The sequence below is a fragment of the Oryx dammah genome, unplaced genomic scaffold (assembly GCF_014754425.2).
Source record: "Oryx dammah isolate SB20612 unplaced genomic scaffold, SCBI_Odam_1.1 HiC_scaffold_15, whole genome shotgun sequence".
NCBI classification, from domain to species: domain Eukaryota; kingdom Metazoa; phylum Chordata; class Mammalia; order Artiodactyla; family Bovidae; genus Oryx; species Oryx dammah.
Genome location: NW_024070199.1, coordinates 18,192,338 through 18,217,524, shown reverse-complemented (window position 1 = coordinate 18,217,524; position 25,187 = coordinate 18,192,338). Strand labels below are relative to the sequence as shown.

The 25,187-nt window shown below is 40.3% G+C and overlaps 1 protein-coding gene across 1 annotated transcript in view; it reads right to left on the bottom strand.

Moving 5' to 3' along the window:
• LOC120874861 (glycerophosphodiester phosphodiesterase domain-containing protein 4-like) overlaps positions 1–24,872 on the bottom strand; it is a 106,893-nt gene extending 82,021 nt beyond the window's left edge. The window contains exons 1-7 of the mRNA XM_040256548.1: positions 24,687–24,872; positions 20,039–20,142; positions 12,851–12,944; positions 7,088–7,147; positions 2,316–2,414; positions 2,151–2,244; positions 802–879 (exon numbers count right to left, since the gene is read on the bottom strand). Of these exons, the coding sequence (XP_040112482.1) occupies positions 802–879; positions 2,151–2,244; positions 2,316–2,414; positions 7,088–7,147; positions 12,851–12,944; positions 20,039–20,142; positions 24,687–24,872 (715 nt within the window). The remainder of the gene's footprint in view (positions 1–801; positions 880–2,150; positions 2,245–2,315; positions 2,415–7,087; positions 7,148–12,850; positions 12,945–20,038; positions 20,143–24,686) is intronic.
• Between the last annotated feature and the right edge of the window lie 315 nt (positions 24,873–25,187).

Below are 25,187 nucleotides of genomic sequence, written 5' to 3'. Positions count from 1 at the left end.
TTATTTTAGGGGGCTCCAAAATCACTGCAGATGGTGACTGCAACCATGAAATTAAAAGATGCTTACTCCTTGGAAGAAAAGTTATAACCAACCTGGATAGCATATTGAAAAGCAGAGACATTACTTTGCCAACAAAGGTCTGTCTAGTCAAGGCTATGGTTTTTCCAGTGGTCATGTGTGGATGTAAGAGTTGGACTGTGAAGAAAGCTGAGTGCCAAAGAATTGATGCTTTTGAACTGTGGTGTTGGAGAAGACTCTTGAGAGTCCCTTGGACTGCAAGGAGATCCAACGTGTCCATTCTGAAGGAGATCAGCCCTAGGATTTCTTTGGAAGGAATGAAGCTAAAGCTGAAACTCCAATACTTTGGCCACCTCATGTGAAGAGTTGACTCACTGGAAAAGACTCTGATGCTGGGAGGGATTGGGGGCAGGAGGAGAAGGGGACGACAGAGGATGAGATGGCTGGATGGCATCACCAACGCTATGGACGTGAGTTTGAGTGATCTCCGGGAGTTAGTGATGGACAGGGAGTGCTGGTATGCTGCGATTCTTGGGGTTGCAAAGAGTCAGACAAAACTAAGCGACGGAACTAAACTGAACTGAACTGAAATAGTTTCTCTCTCTCCCCCACTCCTCTCTTAAACACACGCACACATACACAAATACACAGACTAATCACAATACCTGTTATCACTGGCAATACCTCAACATTTACTATTTTAAACCTTTGAGGATTTAACCTATTTGTACATTTTAAAATTACCATCCATGTCACTTTCAAATCTAGCTCTCCAGCTCTAACCTCTCAATTTCGTGAGCATACTACAGCATGTATTTCTTCTTCTTTCATTACTTGTAATCTGGTAACGTCTCATTCTAGCTAAAATTCAGGAAATAAAAAAGAAAAGAGTTCATTATTGTCCCCTTTAAGTTCCTGCCCCCAGAAACATTTCCTAAAATTCACCAGCTTACATACACATACACACATAATGGCAATCCTGTTTTTCTCTTTCCTGAATCCTTGGACATGTCAGGAAGCAAGCACTCCTTGTTTAACCAGTAATAATAAAAAGAGACATAGACAGAAGCAGGTTCTCCTGGTTTCTCAGTAAGGATGCTGAGAGTTAACTCCATTCTCAAAACAGCTTCATGTACAGCTCTGATTCTTATTTGCTTCCATGATATTAGGACAAAGACTGAAGAGGAAAGCAGTGGCAGAGGCAGATTTCTGTTTCTGTGACAGACGTGACAGACTCACCATGGACTGCTTTGAAGGACTAAGATGTATCCAGGGAATATCTGCATCTGTTTCTTGAGTTGAAAATAGTAATATCTGGAGGCTAATTACTTTACAATATTGTATTGGTTTTGCCATACATCAACATGAATCCACCACAGGTGTACACATGTTCCCAATCCTGAACCCCCCTCCCACCTCCCTCCCCATACCATCCCTCTGGGTCATCCCAGTGCACCAGCCCCAAGCATCCTGTATCCTGCATCGAACCTAGACTGGTGATTCGTTTCTTATATGATATTATACATGTTTCAATGCCATTCTCCCAAATCATCCTACTCTCTCCCTCTCCCACATAGTCCAAAAGACTGTTCTATACATCTGTGTCTCTTTTGCTGTCTTGCACAATTAGCCTCCAATTAAAAATAAATAAAATTAATTTTTTTAAAAAAGACTCAGTGCTGATACCATCAAGAGAATATTATACAGAAGAGAAAAAATAAACAAATACAGCAACACACACACACACACACACAAAGAAAATAGTAATATCTGAATACAAACTAAAAGAACTATGATGTGTAACATCACTGGCCAAATAAAAATAAAACCCCCTCTACCCTCCCTAAAACTACTCCAATCTATTCCCTGAAAGTTAATGAGAGAAAATACTTATTTTTCTAAAAGGAGAATGTCTCTTTAGAAGATGGACTGCTTAGCCTGGGAAATGCTATGACAGGATGTTATGACAGACCATGTAGGGTTGTGAGTTTGATCACAAGGAGCATGCTTGAGTAACAAGATAAATGAGTTTCAAAAAGATACAGTGCTGCTTTGCTTGTTCTGCTGAGTAAAGTACAGAAGTTAAAGCCAGAGCTGGAAGAATCAGGAAAGGCTCCACCCACAGGACATACCTTCTCCTTCCAAATGGATCAAGTAGAAGGCCACAGGCCATGAAAGCAAAACTGTCACAGATATGCTGCTCAGGTGTATGTAGGGAGAAAAGACCTGTGAGGAAATTGAAAAGTCAGCCTGAACACATCTGGACAGACAGGGCTACAACTAAGTATGGTGCTTACCTGAAGTGACAGCCCGATGGTGAGCCACCTCTCTTTCCAGTAAGTTAATAAAATCCATAACAAAAGTAAGAAAAATGGAATCATTATCAGAACCAGGATCTGGGGAAACAAAAAGAATGTTCTGACTTCCATGCAGTAGGCTTTGATCATAACTGTGCTTGAGAAATGTGTATTTGTTCTCACAATTTCAGTGACCTTATTCCTCATCTCCTAATCTAACCACCCCTCAGACCCCCAGTACTACTTGGATTTAATCTTATTGCTGCCAAGTCTAAGTTATGTAGCATGGCTGGAAAAAAATTATACAGCTATACGGTCTGATGTTTTTACTAATTATTTCCACCTCAGCTGGGTCTTCAGTACTGCTTGGCATACCTCACCAAGTTTCAACAATGGCCATTTTAAATATTCAATATCACTTTAAGTGACTCAGTATAATCACAAGTCAACAGTATTTGTAATTGCCTTTTCAACATATGTTTTTCCCAAATAGACTATAAACTTATGAGGTCAAGGACAATATTTGGGTAAGATCATATTCTCACTGCCTTTAAGAGGCAGTGTCTCACTGCCTGACACACAGTAATCATTCAGCAAATATCTGTTGAACAGATTTTAAAAATCTACTATTCATTTTATAGCGAAAGAACACTGAAACCAAGAAGACACAATTTTAACTTGTTCCCCTTCAAATGTAGTTTTCCTACATCTGTGGTGCCCTCTAGAGACTTCTGTACCTATGAAAGCAACTGAATCCATGATCAAACCTCACAAAATAATTTCAGGCCTTGCTGCCTTAAATGGTTAATTTTCAAAATTCCAGCTGAGTTATTTCCAATCCTGAAAGATGACGCTGTTAAAGTGCTACACTTAACATGCCAGCAAATTTGGAAAACACAGCAGTGGCACAGGAATGGAAAAAGTCAGTTTTCATTCCAATCTCAAAAAAGGGCAATGCAATCGAATATTCAAACTACCGCTCAACTGCACTCATTTCACATGCTAGCAAGGTAAAGCTCAAAATCCTTTTAGCTAGGCTTCAACAATATGTGACCTAAGAACTTCCAGATGTACAAGCTGGATTTAGAAAAGGCAGAGGAACCAGAGATCAAATTGCCAACATCTCTTGGATCATAGAAAAAGCAAGGGAATTCCAGAAAAACATCTGCTTCATTGACTATGCTAAAGTTTTTGACTGTGTGGATCACAACAAACTGTGGAAAATTTTTAAAGAGATGGGAATACCAGACCACCTTACCTGTGTCCTGAGAAACCTGTATGCATGTCAAGAAGTAGCTGTTAGAACTGGACATGGAACAGACTGGCTCCAAACTGGGAAAGGAGTACGTCAACACTGTATATTGTCACCCTGTTTATTTAACTTAAATGCAGAGTACATCGTGCAAAATGCCAGGCTTGATGAAGCTCAAGCTGGAGTCAAGTTTGCAGGGAGAAGTATCAACAAACTCAGATACGCAGATGACACAACTCTAATAGGGAAAAAAAAAAAAAAAAAGACAAATTATAGAGCCTCTTGACAAGAGTGAAAGAGGAGATTGAAAAAGTAGGCTTAAAACTCAGCATTCAAAAAACTAACCTCTTGGCATCTGGTCCCATCACTTCATGTCAAATAGATGGGGGGGCGGGTGGAGAGAAGGAAATAGTGACAGACTTTATTTTCTTGGGCTCCAAAATTACTGCAGATTGTGACTGCAGCCATGAAATTAAAAGACACTTGCTCTTTGTAAGGAAAGCTATGACAAACCTATAAAAAGCAGAGGTATCACTTTGTTGACAAAGGTCTGTCTAGCTAAAGTTATGGTTTTTCCAGTAGTCATATATGGATATGAGAGTTGGACCATAAAGAAAGCTGAGCACCAAGTACTGATGCTTTTCAACTGTAGTGCTGGAAAGGACTCCTGGGAGTCCCTTGAACAGCAAGAAAATCAAACCAGTCAATCCTCAAGGAAATCAACCCTGAATATTCTTTGGAAGGACTGATGCTGCAGCTGAAGTTCCGATACTTTGGTCACCTGATGCAAAGAGTCAACTCATTGGAAAATACTCTGATACTGGGACAGATTGAGGACAAAAGGAGAATTTGGCCACAGAGGATGAGATTGTCGGATGGCAAAATAGACTCAATCCAGATGAGTTTGAACAAACTCTGGGAGATAGTAAAAGACAGGGAAGCCTGGTGTGTGGCAGTCCATGGGATTGCAACTGAACAACAACAAAGGAAGAAATATTTCAATTTTAACCAACTCTTCGTGAGAATAAAGAGGGAATTCTCTCTAACTTGTTTTTTGAAGCTAACAAAAACATTGATACTCAAACTGAACAAGACAATTACAGGAAACAAAACCTATAGTCCAATCTCTTCTATACAAAGACACAAATGGATGTGAAAATCTGAAAAAACAAAACAAACAAAAAAAAAACCTGTTAGCAGACCAAATGCCTCATAACACAAATATTTAAATCAGGGTTGATTTCTTGGGATTGACTTGTTTGATCTCCATGCTATCCAAGAGACTCCCAAGAGTCTTCTCCAACACCACAATTCAAAGGCATCAATTCTTCAGAGCTCAGCCTTATTTATGGTCCAACTCTCACATCCATATATGACTACTGGAAAAACCATAGCTTTGACTATATGGACCTTAGTCGGCAAAGTGATGCCTCTGCTTTTTAACATGCTGTCTAGGTTTGTCACAGCTTTCCTTCCAAGGAGGTAGCTTTTTTTAAATATAAATTTATTTATTTTAATTGGAGGTTAATTACTTTATAATATTGTATTTGTTTTGCCATACATCAATTTGTGGCGGCAGTCACCATCTACAGTGATTTTGGAGCCCAGGAAAATAAAATCTGCCTGTTTCCACTGTTTCCCTATCTATTTGCCATGAAGTGATGGGACCAGAAGCCATCATTTCTTGAATGTTGAGTTTTAAGCAAAGTTTTTCACTCTCCTCTTTCGCCTTCATCAAGAAGCTCTTTAATTCTTCTTCACTTTTTATCATTGAAGTGGTATCATCTGCATATGGGTTGTTGATATTTCTCCCAGCAATCTTGATTTCAGCTTGATTCATCCAGCCCAGCATTTTGCATGATATACTCTGCATATAAGTTAAATAAGCAAGGTGACAATATACAGTCTTATGTACTCCTTTCCCTATTTTGAACTAGTCTGTTGTCCCACTTCCAGTTATAACTGTTGCTTCTTGACCTGCATTCAGGTTTCTCAGGGGCAGATAAGGTGATCTAGTATTCCCATCTCTTCCACTTCATTGACTATGCCACAGCCTTTGACTGTGTGGATTACAACAAACTGAGAATAATTTTAAAGAGAAAATGTTGTTGGAATGCTATCACCTATGGTCAGCTAACCCACTCCATATTGTGCCCTACAGGCAGTCTCAGAGGATACTGAGAAACACATTGGTGAAGAGAGTGTCAGCATCCTTGAAAAGCACCATAGTGGCCATGCTTTATGCCTGGATAAAGGTGAGAGATGCTGACACAGAAACTGGCTTCCTGAGATCAAAGGCAATGATGAGATTCTGCTGTGGCAGAGGCCAAGTAGCAGCGCTCACTGCCAGAGCCAAGGTAAGCATGGTTTCTGGAATAGTAATCAGAATGGTTTAACCTGCAGGGACCCTTTGTAGTGACAAATTGCTCATGGTATCCAAACTCCAAAACCTTTGGGAATCTCAGTAACACCTATATGTTCATGCTTCAATTTCCTCTTTCCCTGCATGATCTTATTACTTCAATTTCCATTCTTTTAACTCTTAAATGTATACTTTCAATTCATACTTCCCTTTTGAGTAAGAGGAAATTTAAGGGGACCAATCAAGGAGTTTGACATGTTTCTGGATTTGAGGAAATACAAGGAAAACCATGCCTGAAAAAGTATAAATACCAAGAGGCTATGCTGGAGATGTTCAAGCCCATAGCAAAACAAGACAAGGGAGGCAATGATGGAAAAGAGTTGCATGTCTTCAGATGCTGGGTCAGTAATGTCTGTCTCCTCAGAACAAAACAGATCCGTTGTACTTTCTTGTGTATTTTTAAAGGGCTCCAAACTCAGGGAGAATAAAAAGGACATCAGCAGAGAAATTTTAGAGGGTACAGGAAGACAGGCATTGAATCCACCAAGAGTTGCAGTCAAGATCTCAACAGAAGGGTCTCTGAAAACATACATGGAAAAATCCATGCAGTAAAGAGCCAAAAATTGCAATTTCTTGGTCCTAATGGAACCAAACCCTCCCTGTGGGACTGTGTTCTTTACCCTATCTCTCCTTCCCCTGACCCTTACTCTGAGAGAAAGGTAAAAGGTCATGTTCTCTTCACCACTGTTGGTTTCCAGGCCTGGGTCATGTGAAATAGGGTAAAGGAAATGTCTCATAAAGTTGGAATTCATTACAATGAACTGAAATACTTAGTAATTGAAATGGAATGCCCTTGTAACTATGAAGGACTGGGAAATTAATGGAGCTTGCTCAAGATTTTATGGGGATGGGAATAACCAACACACATAGTAAGTTTAACACAGAGTAGTGAGAAAAAATAAAGTTTGGGTTCATCATGGTCAGTAAGCCAGTTCCACCTGTTAGGAACTGAATCATTTCAGTTGAAATAGTATAATCAGATTTCTTTTTTGCTAAGGGAGACAAAGAAAGGGAAGCTCTGTATTAAACACTTAGTGCCAAAGAGGCACATTCAGTGCCTGGTCTCAGGTCTCCTATTTGAAGTTTCGGATGTCCTACCTTATGGTACCAGTGCAGGTACAGTCGCTGTTTTTCCCAACACAACAAAAATCCAAGTACCTGAAACCAAAAAAAAAAAAAAAAGGAGGAGAATAATTTGAAATGAAATCACCACGATGCTATCCAAAACACTGTTGTCAACTCAACATTCCTTTCAGTCCAGCATTACATTCACTTCTCGCTACACCTGCCCTTTTCAGCATCAAGGGTTTGTCACGCTATTCCTCTGTCTAAAAAGCTCTCCCTTTCCATGTCACCAACCCTTCAAACAGTGCTCCATGTGACCTCCTACTTGTAACTTTCACCAGCAACCCAGAAAGAGTTTATTATCTTCTCTGCAAATTTGTAACAATCACCACACTGATATTCTTCCAGAGTTCCTACCAACTTATTTTCCCTGTGAAGGAGCTTATTCCTAGTATTATGCAGAACTAGTAATAAGAGTGAGGGGCCAGCTCTTTGATAGTCTCATTGAATTTCCTTAAATTTTGCTTCCTCTTCTCATCTAATCAAGTTTCTCCTATAAATGTGCCAACAATAAAATAATAATAATACTGAAATGTTAAAAAAAAAAAAAAGCTCTTCTTTGAGGAACCAGCCATTGTTACAATTGTTAACACTGTTGTTAACATTGGTATTAGTCAATAAATCTTAATTAGATTTGAATCTAAGTCTATGCAATCATCAAGTCAGTGTGCAGATGGAGACTGAAAACTGGAGTCTTTAGATGCTAAGGATATTAAAGAGAGTTTGAGTGCATAAGGCACTCACCTTTTTATCAAAACAATTTTATGGATATTATTTTATTTATACTTTACCAATGTACAATACAGGCAAGCTGGTTGGTCTATGGGATATGGTTCTTGCCTCCAGCATGAGAGGTCCTGAGTTCAGGTCCCAGACAAGACCTTGGGCTTCCCTAGTGGCTCAGACAGTAAAGAACCTGCCTGCAATGTGGGAGACCTGTGTTCAATCCCTAGATTGGGAAGAGGCCCTGGAGGAGGGCAAGGCAATACACTCCAGTATTCTTGCCTGGAGAATCCCAATGGACAGAGGTGCCTGGAGGGCTACAATCCATGGGGTTGCAAAGAGTTGGACATGACTAAACAACTAACACTTTCACTTTTAGGCCCTATAAAATACCACTTTCTTAAATATCATTATCACTCTCAATTGAAAGAAAAGAAACTGAGAATTAGAAGAGTATGAGACTTGGTTAAGGTTACAAATAACTGAAAGATAAAGAAATAGAAACCTGGTCTCCTCTGTTGCTGCCACTATATCCAAAAACAGGTAGCATAGAGTAGAAGCTTGTTAAAATACATAGCTTACTAGACACTGCAAGTCCATCTTAGGATATACCATATACTAAGATATCCATGGTCTGTAAGTGCTGCACTCAATATGCCAGCAAATTTGGAAAACTCAGCAGTGGCCACAGGACTGGAAAAGGTCAGTTTTCATTCGAATCCCAAAGAAAGGTAATGCCAAAGACTGCTCAAACTACCGCACAATTGCACTCATCTCACATGCTAGTACGGAGAAGGCAATGGCAATCCACTCCAGTACTCTTGCCTGGAAAATCCCACGGACGGAGGAGCCTGGTGGGCTGCAGTCCATGGGGTCGCTAGGAGTTGGACACAACTGAGCGACTTCATTTTCACTTTTCACTTTCATGCATTGGAGAAGGAAATGGAAACCCACTCCAGTGTTCTTGCCTGGAGAATCCCAGGGACGGCGGAGCCTGGTGAGCTGCCATCTATGGGGTCACACAGAGTCGGACACGACTGAAGTGACTTAGCAGCAGCAGCACATGCTATAAAGTAATGCTCAAAATTCTCCAAGCCAGGCTTCAGCAATATGTGAACCGTGAATTTCCTGATGTGCAAGCTGGTTTTAGAAAAGGCAGAGGAACCAGAGATCAAATTGCCAACATCTGCTGGATCATCAAAAAAGCAAGCGAGTTCCAGAAAAACATCTATTTCTGCTTTATTGACTATGCCAAAGCTTTTGACTGTGTGGATCACAAGAAACTGTGGAAAATTCTGAAAGAGATGGGAATACCAGACCACCTAACTTGCCTCTTGAGAAACCTATATGCAGGTCAGGAAGCAATAGTTAGAACTGGACATGGAACAACAGACTGGTTCCAAATAGGAAAAGGAGTACATCAAGGCTCCATATTGTCAGCCTGCTTGTTTAACTTATATACAGAGTACATCATGAGAAACGCTGGACTGGAAGAAATACAAGCTGGAATCAAGATTGCCGGGAGAAATCTCAATAACCTCAGATATGCAGATGACACCACCCTTATGGCAGAAAGTGAAGAGGAACTAAAAAGCCTCTTGATGAGAGTGAAAGAGGAGAGGGAAAAAGTTGGCTTAAACTCAACATTCAGAAAACGAAGATCATGATATCCGGTCCCATCACTTCATGGGAAATAGATGGGGAAACAGTGGAAACAGTGTCAGACTTTATTTGGGGGGGCTCCAAAATCACTGCAGATGGTGACTGCAGCCATGAAATTAAAAGACACTTACTCCTTGGAAGAAAAGTTATGACCAACCTAGATAGCATATGGAAAGCAGAGACATTACTTTGCCGACTAAGGTCCATCTAGTCAAGGCTATGGTTTTTCCAGTAGTCATGTATGGATGTGAAAGTTGGACTGTGAAGAAGGCTGAAAGCTGAAGAATTGATGCTTTTGAACTGTGATGTTGGAGAAGACTCTTGAGAGTCCCTTGGACTGCAAGGAGATCCAACCAGTCCATTTTGAAGAGCAGCCCTGGGATTTCTTTGGAAGGAATGATGCTAAAACTGAAACTCCAGTACTTTGGCCACCTCATGCAAAGAGTTGACTCATTGGAAAAGACTCTGATGCTGGGAGGAATTGGGGGCAGGAGGAGAAGGGACGACAGAGGATGAGATGGCTGGATGGTATCACTGACTTGATGGACATGAGTCTGAGTGAACTCTGGGAGTTGGTGATGGACAGGTAGGCCTGGCGTGCTGTGATTCATGGGGTCACAAAGAGTCGGACATGACTGAGCGGCTGAACTGAACTGAACTGAAGATAGCCATATTCTATACCATTTTGTTTATTGTGTATGAGTGAAGTACAGTTTGGTGGACCCAAGCACATCATTCATCCACATCTTCATCATTAAAAAGTTTCTTACTAATCTCTGTCTACATACCCTCCCCATACAATGACTTTGAGAATGATTATCCTAATTAGAAATCTGATTTATGCTAAATATCTTGGCCTATTTTTTAGGCCTTCCAAAATGTTTGAAAATTCTATCATTTTATCCATATTTCACATTATTCTTTATTATACCTTATATGTTAACAGTACTGATTCTTCTGGAGAAGGAAATGGCAGCCTACTCCAGTATTCTTGCCTGGAGAATCCCATGGACAAAGGAGCCTGGCAGGCTACAGTCCATGGGGTTACAAGAGTCAAACATAACTTAGCGACTAAACCACCACCATCACTGATTCTTCTATCTTTTCAAGTCAAACTGTATGTATGTCTGTCTTGCTGACTTTGTCATTATACCCCCATGTTCTGGAACTTTTTTTCCTCCATCCTCATAAACATGTCTAAATCTAACATCCCTTCAAGATCCTCCTCCTGTGCCACCTCTTCCAAGAAGCCTCACTTAATCTTCCTGGCTGGAAGTTAACTCTTCCTTCTCAGTACCCAGGTAGAACTTTATTTAGTACCCTCTAATGCCAAAGCCTTTGACTGTGTGGATCACAATAAACTGTGGATAATTCTGAAAGAGATGGGAATACCAGACCACCTGACCTGCCTCTTGAGAAACCTGTATGCAGGTCAGGAAGCAACAGTTAGAACTGGACACGGAACAACAGACTGGTTCCAAATAGGAAAAGGAGTACGTCAAGGCTCTATATTATCATCCTGCTTATTTAACTTACATGCAGAGTACATCATGAGAAACGCTGGGCTGGAAGAAGCACAAGCTGGCATCAAGATTGCCGGGAGAAATCTCAATCACCTCAGATATGCAGATGACACCACCATTATGGCAGAAAGCCTCTTGATGAAAGTGAAAGAGAGTGAAAAAGTTGGCTTAAAGCTCAACATTCAGAAAACGAAGATCATGGCATCTGGTCCCATCACTTCATGGCAGATAGATGGGGAAACAGTGGAAATAGTGTCAGACTTTATTTTTGGGGGCTCCAAAATCACTGTAGATGGTGAATGCAGCCATGAAATTAAAAGACGCTTACTCCTTGGAAGGAAGGTTATGACCAACCTAGATAGCATATTGAAAAGCAGAGATACTACTTTGCCAACAAAGTTCTGTCTAGTCAAGGCTATGGTTTTTCCAGTGGTCATGTATGGATGTGAGAGTTGGACTATGGAGAAAGCTGAGCACCGAAGAATTGGTGCTTTTGAACTGTCGTGTTGGAGAAGACTCTTGAGAGTCCCTTGGACTGCAAGGAGATCCAACCAGCCCATCCTAAAGGAGATCAGTCCTGGGTGTTCATTGGAAGGACTGATGCTGAAGCTGAAACTCCAATACTTTGGCCACCTAAGGCGAAGAGTTGACTCATTGGAAAATACCCTAATGCTGAGAGGGATTGGAGGCAGGAGGAAAAGGGGACGACAGAGGATGAGATGGCTGGATGACATCACCAAGTCGATGGACATGAGTTTGAGTGAACTCCGGGAGTTGGTGATGGACAGCAGGCCTGGCGTGTTGTGATTTACAGGCTTGCAATGAGTCAGACACAACTGAGTGACTGAACTGACCTGAACTGAATGACAATTATAATGCTCTTTGTTCCTTACTTTTGTCTATGTCCTAGTTCCCTATTAGATTTTAGTCTCATTTTATTAAGGACAACTGTAACTTTATTTTTCATACTTACCTCTGAAGTTCCCTGTATGAAAACAGAAACCAAAAGTTTTTGATATCTATAACCTAAGTACTTATCACTCATATAATATATTTTGCTGAAAGAAAAATTAATCGAAATGTAAACTCTTGTGGGAGTTGGGTTCTTTAGTATCACAGAGGAAATCTGTGGAGACAAGAAATTATGAAACCAGAGAAAGATATACATGTCCTATGTGTAAGTGGGCACAGAAAAACTCTAGTTACCTAAAAGTTAGTCTCCCATAAGCGTTCCAGTTCTGAAGACTCCTCTGCTGCCTGGCCTACGTTTCTCACACTACATGACACTACTCTGTCTGGTGTGAATTTTCCACACTACACAACACTACTATGTCAGGAAACAGGCAGGGTCTCTATTACCTAAATACATTTGCTAAAATGTAATTTGCACCTGGATTAGGGGATTAGCATTTGCAGAGCAGAATAGGTTTAACTCACTAGATAATTTGTAAGATCCAGAAAGACTGATCCTCAAGAGATGGGCTATGAAATGAGCAGTTCAATGAATAAGTGTATTGCCATGTGAAGATGCAGGTATCTAAAACGACAACACTAAATGAATCAGAAAATAAGCCATGAAACACAGGAAGAAAAAAAGGATGTTCTGCCACCCTTTCAAGGGATAAAAGTGAAAAGACACACCATCTAACAACATGAGCCTTTTTACCCCTCTATCCCTCCTGCCTAATATTTAAGTGGCTGATGAAGACCCAGACTCTGCGAAGCGTGATCTGAGGGCTCCCAGCACCAACTGGGAACGATATCACAGACAGAGCACCTCATGAGACTACTCAGGAAGGGAGTGGGAGAAATGGGAAACATTACTCACCAGTAGGAGTGTTGTGTAGGCAGCCAGGATCCCAAGGAAACTCAGCAAGACAATGGACCAAAAGAACCAGACTCCTGTACCTAGGAAAATAACCCTGCAAAAATGTGTTTCAATTTTTAAAATAAAGAAGTTAGTAGTATCTCTGCCAAGGAAAGGGGATAGGACTGGACTAGATGAGGCATAAGAAAACAGGGGAATAAGAAGAGGAGCAATTTGGGCAGTTACCCTTTACAGGTATTTAGTTGAGAAGTTTTAATTTTGCTCTACAATCAGGTACATTAATAGGATTCTGTACAACTGGTATGCTTTTTAAAGTTATTTAGAATAAAGACTCAAAAACTATATACTCTTTTAAAAAACAATAAAATACAGGAATTATGGAATATCAGAAGAGAAAAAGTCATCCATAAGTTCACTGCATTAATATAGCTAATACATGCCAATTTGGCAGATTCCTTGTCCTTATAAATATGTTCTCTTACACAATAGCAAGCCACTATATTAACATCTATATCTTGTGTAAGAGATTTGTAGTCCTCCTTGTTACTAAAGTAGGTTATAAGTTAAAACTGCTAATAAACTGATTTAAGTTAAACAATGTTACAATTACTCTAAATGTTATGTCATAGAATTTAGACTCTTCATTTCAAGATAACAGAAATTATTTCCTTTCCTTATGAGACCTAGAGAAATTATGTTTTAATAATATAAAATATAGATTATTGAACATATTACCACATTAAATATAAGAAAAAATTCTCTTAGGTCAGGGGTGAGAAGACATGTCAAAAGAAAAAGTTAGACAAGCAGTCAACCTAGCAAGGCTAATCCCAGATCAAGACACTGAGAAGAGTATCCTGTAAAACATGATCTCACAGCCAGGAATCAGAAAATGTGTAAGTGATGTTAACAAATTAACCTAATAATGCTAACTAATACAATAACTTGCACAAAAATATAAGATAACAATCAGAAAAGAACAATAAAAAATATGTTCAAGATCTTCAGAGAGATAAAGGACTCATATCCATATAACAAGAATAGAATGTTTATATGCAAGCAGAGTAATGATCAAAAAAATGAAATGCAGGGGAAAAGAACACATACGATAGACATAAAGCAGTCTAAAGAGAGCCAAAGAATTAATTACATGGCTTTTCCAGCAGCAATATTGACTTTATATTCCAAATGAGAAAGAAAAGTTTGGTTTTGCCTTCAATGGTACCTCTCTCTTTTCTAATAATTTCTCTAGCCACATTATTTTCTGCCCTCATCAACATAATGGCCTTCTTATCTATTTTCAGTTCAGTTCAGTTCAGTCACTCAGTCGTGTCCAACTCTTTGCGACCCCATGAATCGCAGCACGCCAGGCCTCCCTGTTCATCACCCATCTCCCGGAGTTCACTCAGACTCACGTCCATCGGGTCCGTGATGCCATCCAGCCATCTCATCCTCTGTCGTCCCCTTCTCCTCCTGCCCCCAATCCCTCCCAGCATCAGAGTCTTTTCTAATGAGTCAGCTCTTCGCATGAGGTGGCCAAAGTACTGAGTTTCAGCTTTAGCATCATTCCTTCCAAAGAAATCCCAGGGTTGATCTCCTTCAGAATGGACTCGTTGGATCTTCTTGCAGTCCAAGGGACTCTCAAGAGTCTTCTCCAACACCACAATTCAAAAGCATCAAATCTTCGGTGCTCAGCCTTCTTCACAGTCCAACTCTCACATCCATACAGACCACTGGAAAAACCATAGCCTTGACTAGACGGACCTTAGTCGGCAAAGTAATGTCTCTGCTTTTGAATATGCTATCTAGGTTGGTCATAACTTTCCTTCCAAGGAGTAAGCGTCTTTTAATTTCATGGCTGCAGTCACCATCTACAGTGATTTTGGAGCCCCAAAAAATAAAGTCTTACACTGTTTCCACTAAATATTTAATATTAGGTCATTTCCAAATTCTCACACCAAACAGGTGAAGGTCCCATCTACCTGCTGAGTACTGCTGGCAAAGGAAAAATTGTGGGAGAGCTGCACTGTGGGAGACCTGGGTTTGATCCCTGGGTTGAGAAGATCCCCTGGAGGAGGGCATGGCAACCCACTCCAATATTCCTGCCTGGAGGATCCCATGGACAGAGGGAGCCTGGTGGGCTAGAGTTCATAGGGTCACAAAGAGTTGAACTGAGTGACAAAGCACAGAGACCTATTAAAAAGAGAACCAATTAAGAATTCTACAAAGGAAAATATAACAAAAATTAAGAATGCAGTGGACAAATTTAATAGCAGGCAAAACACAGCCAAAATAATTTGTTTAGCAAAAAACCAAGTCAGGAGACAAATATCAAGAAGGAAAGAGAGACAAAAAAAACATGAAAAGTACAGAAGAAAGAATATGACACTTATGGGAAGAAGAGAAAAGGCACACATGATAAAGTTTCAAAAGGAGAGGCAGTAGAAAATGGGATGAAGGCTTTGCTGGTGGCTCAGTGGTAAAGAGCCACCTGTCAAAGCAGAAGACAGGGGTTCAACCCTTTATCTGGGAAGATCCCACAGGCTATGCAGCAGCTAAGCCCATGAGCCTCACTACTGAGCCCACATGCTGCAACTACTAAAGCCCACACATCCTAGAGTCTATGTTCCACAATAAGAGAAGCCACCACAATGAGAAGTCCGTGCACTGAAACTAGAGAGTAGCCCCTGCTCATCACGACTAGAAAAAAGCCCACATGCAGCAACAAAGACTCAATGAAGCCAAAAATAAATAAGCAGATACATTAAAACTAGTTTAAAAAGAAAAATGAAAGATAAAGCCTAAGAATTTTCAAAATGATTAAAAATATTGGATTGGTCTGGGATGATTCAGAGAAGTATTCATTGTTGGAATTAGACCTTATGCTATCACAGAAAATGCTAGAGAATGTTGTTACATCTGTTCTGACAGTTGATCACTGGATGATGTTTATGCCTCTAATTTAAGTACTAGCACACTAGTAAAGTAATGCTCAAAATTCTCCAAGCCAGGCTTCAGCAATACATGAACCATAACTTCCTGATGTTCAAGCTGGTTTTAGAAAAGGCAGAGGAACCAGATATCAAATTGCCAACATCCACTGGAACATGGAAAAAGCAAGAGAGTTCCAGAAAAATATCTATTTCTGCTTTATTGACTATGCCAAAGCCTTTGACTGTGTGGATCACAATAAACTGTGGAAAATTCTGAAAGAGATGGGAATACCAGACCACCTGACCTGCCTTTTGAGAAACCTGTATGCAGGCCAGGAAGCAACAGTTAGAACTGGACATAGAACAACAGACTGGTTCCAAATAGGAAAAGAAGTATGTCAAGGCTGTATACTGTCACCCTGCTTATTTAACTTCTATTCAGAGTACATCATGAGAAACGCTGGACTGGAAGAAACACAAGCTGGAATCAAGATTGCCGGGAGAAATATCAATCACCTCAGATATGCAGATGACACCACCCTTATGGCAGAAAGTGAAGAGGAACTAAAACGCCTCTTGATGAAAGTGAAAGAGGAGAGGGAAAAAGTTGGCTTAAAGCTCAACATTCAGAAAATGAAGATCGTGGCATCCAGTCCCATCACTCCATGGGAAATAGATGGGGAAACAGTGGAAACTGTGTCAGACTTTATTTTTGGGGGCTCCAAAATCACTGAAGATGGTGAATGCAGCCATGAAATTAAAAGACGCTTACTCCTTGGAAGAAAAGTTATGACCAACCTAGATAGCATATTCAAAAGCAGAGACATTACTTTGCCGACTAAGGTCCGTCTAGTCAAGGCTATGGTTTTTCCAGTAGTCACGTATGGATGTGAGAGTTGGACTGTGAAGAAGGCTGAGCGCCAAAGAATTGATGCTTTTGAACTGTGGTGTTGGAGAAGACTCTTGAGAGTCCCTTGGACTGCAAGAAGATCCAACCAGTCCATTCTGAAGGAGATCAACCCTGGGATTTCTTTGGAAGGAATGATGCTAAAGCTGAAACTCAGTACTTTGGCCACCTCATGAGAAGAGTTGACTCATTGGAAAAGACTTTGATGCTGGGAGGGATTGAGGGCAGGTGGAGAAGGGGACAACCGAGGATGAGATGGCTGGATGGCCTCACTGACTCAATGGAAGCGAGTCTGAGTGAACTCCGGGAGTTGGTGATGGACAGGGAGGCCTGGCGTGCTGCGATTCATGGGGTTGCAAAGAGTCGGACATGACTGAGCGACTGAACTGATATAAGATTAACTACTAGTCACACATCTTATTTTCAATGACAGAGAAATGGGATAAGCAAAAATTCATATATATATATATTTCCTTACATATCATATATATTATAAACATACATTTTATTCATATATATATCATATATATGTGTGTATATGCACACACATATATCTGTATGTTGTTGTTCAGTCTCTAAGTCACATCCAACTCTTGTGACCCCACGGACTGTAACACACCAGGCCTCTCTATCCTTCACTATCTCCTGGAGTTTGCCCAAGTTCATGTCCATTGAGTTGGTGATGCCATCCAACCACCTCATCCTCTTGTCACCCTCTTCTTCTGCCTTCAATCTTTCCCTGCATCAGGATCTGAGAAATATATATCTTTGTCCTCTGGTGTCACTAGTGATGATGTTATGTTAGACTATAAGAGGAACATTTTCAATTAAGGTTACTATTCAGCTGCCTTTAAAGTAGGAAGATTATTCTGGATTATCAGATTGAATCCAGTGTAGTCACATGAGCTCTTAAAATAAGTAAAGAAGGCAGAAAAGGAACTCAGAGACATGAGAAATGAGAAATCAGAGAAATCTGAAGCATGAGGAGTTGAAACACCACTGTTAGATTTGAAGATAGAGAAGGTCACAAGCTAGAAGCTGAGAACAACTCCCATCTGACAATCACTAATAAATGAACACTTCATTTCAACAACCAGAAGAAACTGGATTCTGCCAACAACTTAAATAAACCTGGAAGTGAGTCTCACTCAGAGCCCAAGTTAAAAGCACAGGCCAGCTAAGCACCTTGAGTACCAGGTCATACCTCACTTCTGACCAACAAAACTGAGATAAGAAATGGTATTCTTTGGTGTCACTCAATTTGTGGTAATTTGCCATGGCAGCCATGGAACTGCCTATGAAACCTGCTGTGGCTTTAGGATCAGGGGGAGCTTCTCTTATATTTACATCTCCTATTTGATGATGGAGTATTGCTGTGGGGATTATGAATGATTTTGAGTATGTTTATTGGAGTATGCATTCCAGAACTAGAGAAATAACCACAGGGTGGTCTAGGGACCCACTATGCCCAATGAAGATACGGGTCTGAACCAGAATTCTATTGACTACCTAATACTCAAAAGTTCCTACTCTTACTAAGGAATCATAGCAGCATTTTATATCTCCAGTTTTACATTTCAGAAAGTTCACAGTCAGTGTCCAGGAATCCCATAAAAGTATTTCTTCTTCCCCAATGACAAGAAATCTGGTAAATTATTAAAAGCTCTTCTAGGAGAAAACTAGGAGTAAGATTGATAGCATACAGTTCTGGCTATGCAGCAATGTCTTTCATCTTTTGTCAATGCCTTTGCTCCATTCAATAGCCAATTTACTTGGTAAATAAGTGAAATAAAGAATGGGAAAACAATGACAGAATTAACAAAACTAAAATTTAGTTTTTCAAAAAGATAAGCAAAATGACAAACCTTTAACAAGACTAACCAAAAGAAATGCCCAAAACAACAACAGCATCAAAACAGCCCTAATCAGACCCAAGAATCAAGATTGCTGGGAAAAATATCAACAACCTCAGATATGCAGATGACACCACTTTAATGGCAAAAAGTGAAGAGGAACTAAAGATTCTCTTGATGAGGGCAAAAGAGGAGAGTGAAAAAGCTGACTTAAAACTCAACGTTCAAAAAATGAAGATCATGGCATCTGGTCTTATCACTTCTTGGCAAATAGATGGGGAAAATGTGGAAATTAGTGTCAGATTTCATTTTCTTGGGTTCCAAAATCAATGTGGATGGTGACTGCAGCCATGAAATTAAAAGATGCTAGCTTCTTTGAAGAATTACTAGACAGTATATTAAAAAGCAAAGACATCACTTCACTGACAAAGGTCCATATAGTCAAAGTTAGGGGTTTTCCAGTAGTCATGTATGGATATGAGAGTTGGACAATAAAGAAGGCTGAGCACCGAAGAATTGATGCTTTTGAACTGTGGTATTGGAGAAGAATCTTGAGAGTCCCCTAGAAAACAAGGAGTTCAAACCAGATATCCTAAAGGAAATCAACCCTGAATATTCATTGGAAGGATTTATGTTGAAGCTCCAATACTTTGGCGACCTGATGCGAAGAGCCAACTCATTAGAAAAGACTCTGATGCTGGGAAAGGTTGAGGGTAAGAGGAGAATTGGATGACACGGGATGAGATGGTTGGATGGGATCACTGACTCAGTGGACATGAGTTTGAGCAAACTCTGAGATATAGTGAAGGAGAGGGAATCCTGGCATGCTGCAGTCCATGGGGTCACAAAGAATCAGACATGACTTAGCAACTGAACAAAAACAATAAATTACATTTTTAAAAAGCCTCATACTTAAACAGACCCATTTCCCCATCAAACACCAAATAATGGGTAAGATACATAACAATCAAGGCTAGAGAAGCTGAAAGAACTGAGAGTTGTCTTGGAGTTTGGCCAGAAGGGTGCTCAGATCACACATCACACCCGTCTTTAGAGTTTCAGGAAGCCCCGTAAGGACAGAGAAAGAGTAAGAGGCTGGAGGTGAGACAGATATCAGGGTTCATGGACAGAGATCATGAAGACCTACTAGTGTAGGCATCAGTAACCCAGATCAAGAAGTTGAGGAACAAGGTATCAGGGAATCATCTGAATAAAAGGACTGAGGGCACTGGAAGCACAGAGAAAGCTTCCCCCTGAGCCAGATTTGGTCTAAGAGTGAGAGTGAGCACAGGTGGAAGGGAAGTATAGTAGCTGAGGGTGCTGAGCATGCTTACGCTTCCCCAGAGTCAGGGCTCCCATACACCAGATGCAGAAAATCCAACTTTGTCCACCCTCCCTCTTATGTAACCAGATCTTTTCAGCCTGAAGTATGATCCATGTGGTAATTATACCAAACAGCCCTTACACAAATGAAAATACAAAAAGTAAAACTCACCAGTCAAAGCCATTGAATTCATTTGAAGTTTCTATCCATGTGAAAAATAAAAGCACCGACAAGCAAAATGACATAATCAGCCATGGGTAAAATAATCGCTCTCTCTGGGAAGAGACAGAAGGAAATCTCATTTAACTCCATTTATTTATGGTACTTCTGCAACATTTGTTTATACTCCTCAGAGGCCCACATAGTTACAATGTAGCATTACCCTCCCCTGACTGGAGAGACCACTGTATTCTTTCAACCCTATGGAATTTTACAAAACTTTATTTATAACATCCTGAACTAGAGTTGGTTGCATATGTTTATATCTGATGTCACAGTTTCTTCTTTGAGGAAAAGGAACTTTCATTACACTTCTATGTATTGCCAATCATGGTCTCTCAACAATCATCTGTTGAATTCATCTACTTCTCCATGTACCAAATGTATGCACTGAGTAATTCATTCATTCATTATTCATCAGTTCACTAATGAATAGTCACTTATCTATCCACATTTTGGGGAGAAGAGCACTAGATTAGGGAATAAATCTTTTTTTTCCCAGTAGCTATAATGCTAGGGACTTCACAAATTACTTACATTTATTTTAACTCTCATATACGAGTTATATGAGTTAGGTATTGTTAATCTCATTTTGTAGAATAAAGAGTTAAAACTCAGAGAGGTTAGGTTAAATGACTCAAGGTCACACAACCAAGCAGGGAAACAGCCTGGATCTGTCAGCTCAAAACCAATATGGAAATGATCTTTCTGCAAACGTGTACACACTGAACCTTGAAGACAACCCCTACACTGAAAATTGTATCACAAACTAGAACAATACACTGTCAAACTCTTCCCAGGACTGTGACTGTATCACAAGAATGAGAAATTTTGCCTTGTTGGGACACTGCATCCAAACTATTAAAAATGTATAGAATAATCCCCACCCTGTACAAATTATACAGTTATTGTGAGCACTAAGAATAAGAAAACAAAATGGAAAACAGAGTTCTTCAAAATGGTGAGAGATATTATAGGTAACAAGGCACTAAACCACCACTTCTGGAGTAGGAATATGAAGAGAACAGGTTTTGACTCGGATTATACTCACCCTCTACACAAATCATGTGTGGACTTTTAAAAATATGTATCACACAGTCACTCCCCTGCTTACAACCCTCCCAGAGCAGCCTGCTGTACAAGAATATCATCCCAACTGCCTGCCATGGCCCAGAGGTCTTGCATGATCAAGTCTTGCCCATCCCTGACCTCATCCCATTCTACATACTAACTCCATTATTGAACTCCAGACATACTGGTCTTCTTTATGTTTCTAGAACATGATCAGATCTGTTCCTTTGTTGTTCAGTTGCTCAGTCATGTCCTACTCTTTGTGACTTCTTGGACTGCAGTACACCAGGCTTCACTGTCCTTCACTACTCCAGGCTTTGTGCAAACTCAGGTCCATCAAGTTGATGATGCCATCCAACCATCTCATCTTCTGTTGTTCCCTCTCCTCCTGCCCTCAATCTTTCCCTCCACCAGGGTCTTTTGCATTGACTTGGGTCTTTGCATCAGGTGACCAAATATTGGAGCATCAGCATAAGTCCTTCTAGTGAATATTCAGGGTTGATTTCCTTTAGGATTGAGTGGTTTGATTTCCCCGCTGTCCAAGGGACTCTCAAGAGTCTTCTCCAGTACCACAGTTCAAAAGTATCAATTCTTTGGTGCACAGCCATCTTTATGGTCCAACTCTCACAGTTTTGACTATACAGACCTTTGTCAGCAAAGAGATGTCTCCGCTTTTTTAATACACTGTGTAGGTTTGGAATAGCTTTTTTTTCCAAGGAGCAGGTACCATTTAATTTCAAGGTTGCAGTCACTGTCTGCAGTAATTTTGGAGCCCAAGAAAATAAAATCTGTCACTGTTTCCATTTTCCCCCCATCTATTTGTCATGAAGTGATAGGACCACAAGCCATAATCTTCATTTTCTGAATGTTGAGTTTTAAGCCAGCTTTTTCACTCTCCTCTTTCATCTTCATCAGGAGGCTCTTTAATTCCTAAGAGTTTTGCACTTCCTGGTTCCCCTGACTGGGATATTTCTGCCCCCATGTTTTTACAAGCCTGATTTGATTTTTACATTTAAGAGATTGTTCACATGACATTGCTTCAAAGCAGTCTTCTCTAACCATGCTCCCATTTTCCTATGTATTATCTTCAAAGCTCTTATATGAAACCATCTTTCTTCATTACTGTTTATTACCTAACTCATTCCACTACAATACAAGCCACAGGAAGGCCAGAAACCTTAGTTGTCTTACTCACTGTGGAGCACATTCAATGAACTTGTTCTTGTTGCATAAACAAATTTCCTTATTTTGATTCTCACTGTTGCCACACTTGCTCAAAAATGTTCAAAGGCTCCCCACTGTTTACAGAACAAAGTTCAAACATTTTAACTTGACACAAAGATGCCTCAAAATTTTATTAAAACATTCCTTTCTGACCTGCTCACTTACCATTTATCACCTTATCTGGAGAAATATCAATAACCTCAGATATGCAGATGACACCACCCTTATGGCAGAAGGTGAAGAGGAACTAAAAAGCCTCTTGATGAAAGTGAAAAAGGAGAGGGAAAAAGTTGGCTTAAAGCTCAACATTCAGAAAACGATCGTGGCATCCGGTCCCATCACTCCATGGGAAATAGATGGAGAAACAGTGGAGACAGTGTCAGACTTTATTTTTGGGGGCTCCAAAATCACTGCAGATGGTGAATGCAGCCATGAAATTAAAAGACGCTTACTCCTTGGAAGAAAAGTGATGACCAACCTAGATAGCATATTCAAAAGCAGAGACATTACTTTGCCGACTAAGGTTCGTCTAGTCAAGGCTATGGTTTTTCCAGTAGTCATGTATGGATGTGAGAGTTGGACTGTGAAGAAGGCTGAGCACCGAAGAATTGATGCTTTTGAACTGTGGTGTTGGAGAAGACTCTTGAGAGTCCCTTGGACTGCAAGAAGATCCAACGAGTCCATTCTGAAGGAGATCAACCCTGGGATTTCTTTGGAAGGAATGATGCTAAAGCTGAAACTCCAGTACTTTGGCCACCTCATGCAAAGAGTTGACTCATTGGAAAAGACTTTGATTCTGGGAGGGATTGGGGGCAGGAGAAGAAGGGGACGACCGAGGATGAGATGGCTGGATGGCATCACGGACTCAATGGATGCAAGTCTGAGTGAACTCCGGGCGTTGGTGATGGACAGGGAGGCCTGGCATGCTGCAATTCATGGGGTCGCAAAGAGTCGGACATGACTGAGCGACTGAACTGAACTGCTCATAAATTCAATACCAGAAATTCATGTTTCCCTAAACACCACTATATTTCTCTCTCTCTGGACTTCTGACCACCTGAATTCCTCCACCCAGAATCCCCTACACCATCATTCCTATAAGTGGAAGATGACTTCACAAGTCAGTGACTCCATGAACAGCAAAATGATAGCTAACATTTATTGAGTGCTAATTGTATGCTGAGCCCAGTTTTAAGTTTCCACATAATGCTTCTCTCCTCACAACAAACCCAATTGGTGGTTACTGTTGCTACCATCTCTATTATTCAAGTGAGGAACCAATCCCTGGAATGTTAGGTAACTGGCCCAAGGTCCCACAGCTGTTAAGCTCTAGTTTGGAGATAGTCAGTGATGAAGCCATAAATTTAATCCAGGCAGTCTTTCCCTAGAACACAAGGAATTTGCTCTTTTGCTATATGCTAGACTCCTTCTCCTGAGCAGAAATAGGGCTTTGAGAATTATCCAAGGACTTTGAGAATTATGTAGTTTAATTCCCTATCTGTAGAAGGGCTCAGAGATAGCACAGAACCAGTCCAAGGGCAGAGATGAAACAAGGACTAAAACATTGTCTCAGGCTCTGGTTCAGGGATTTTTTCCATTATACCACACTGCCTCTTCCAATGGCATCTTTCCCAGGAAGCCTCCCTTCTTTCACTCTATGTCCTTCTGTACAGCTCTCTTATGACTTAGTGCATCATCCTTAAGTAATAAATATTTGTTCAATCAATTTGCTCTTCTCCACTTTTGTCATTATGATGCTGATCCAGGACACCATCAGCTTTACCTTGAATGTTACTGTTGCTTTCTATTTGAAGGCAAAGACATCTCCCTGCATTACTCTTGTACCTTTTGTTGCATCTTCCATATGAAACCATTCCAAAACACAGCGTGGCAACATTAGAAGCTTAAAATCTTTAGGGATTCTTTTTTACCCCGATCTTAATTTAGGGAATATTTCCTACATGGCAGATGTCAAATTCTTAAAACCACACAGCATCTGTACCATTCTCTCTCTACATTCACTTCCCATCACTTCTCCATTCATATCCTCCACTCCACCTAAAATATACTAAGCCCTTTGACTCCTCCAATATCATTTCTTGTGTCATTCTCCATTCTTTCCCTATCTAATTCTGATCATTTTCTAAATAAAGTTATTTTTGACCCATTAAACATGATGCATGACTGTGTTTGTAGACATACACACAGAGAGACATGCACACTATATAGCACTTCTCTCAAGGAGAGAATACACACTTTCCCATATCTAAGAAAGTGTGGTCCATCTCCCTCCCGACTCATATACCAAAGAGCAGCAGCAGAGTGGACGTCTAGCTTTTTTCTTCTGTTGGGCTTGCCATTCGCAACTGTAGCAGCCATTAAGGAAAGTCATATAGCATTCATAGTTGAAGTAGTATTTAATCCAAGAATTAAAGTTTTTCCATCTTCCTGTCTCTTCATTTCCAGTCTCAGTCCTGTTAACATCATCCATGGTTCACCCTTTTGCTGAAATGGCAAATAAAATAGTCAGAATCCAGTAGCTTCTTCATGTTTCCTACCTCCACTGTTCTACAGAAAATTCCATCAATAATGGACAGACCTTTCAAAAGATCATAATCTAGGAAGATGAACTGGAGTTGATGTAGAAGAGCAGAGCTTCATCCTATCTTTCCTACTAACTAGTTGAGTGTTTATTGCAGATACTGCACCATTCAAAGTTTAGCTTTTTCACTGTTATAATGGTACCATGTTCTCTACCCTAGCTAACTAATAGTGCTGAAAAAGTTCAAACTAGATAATATATATG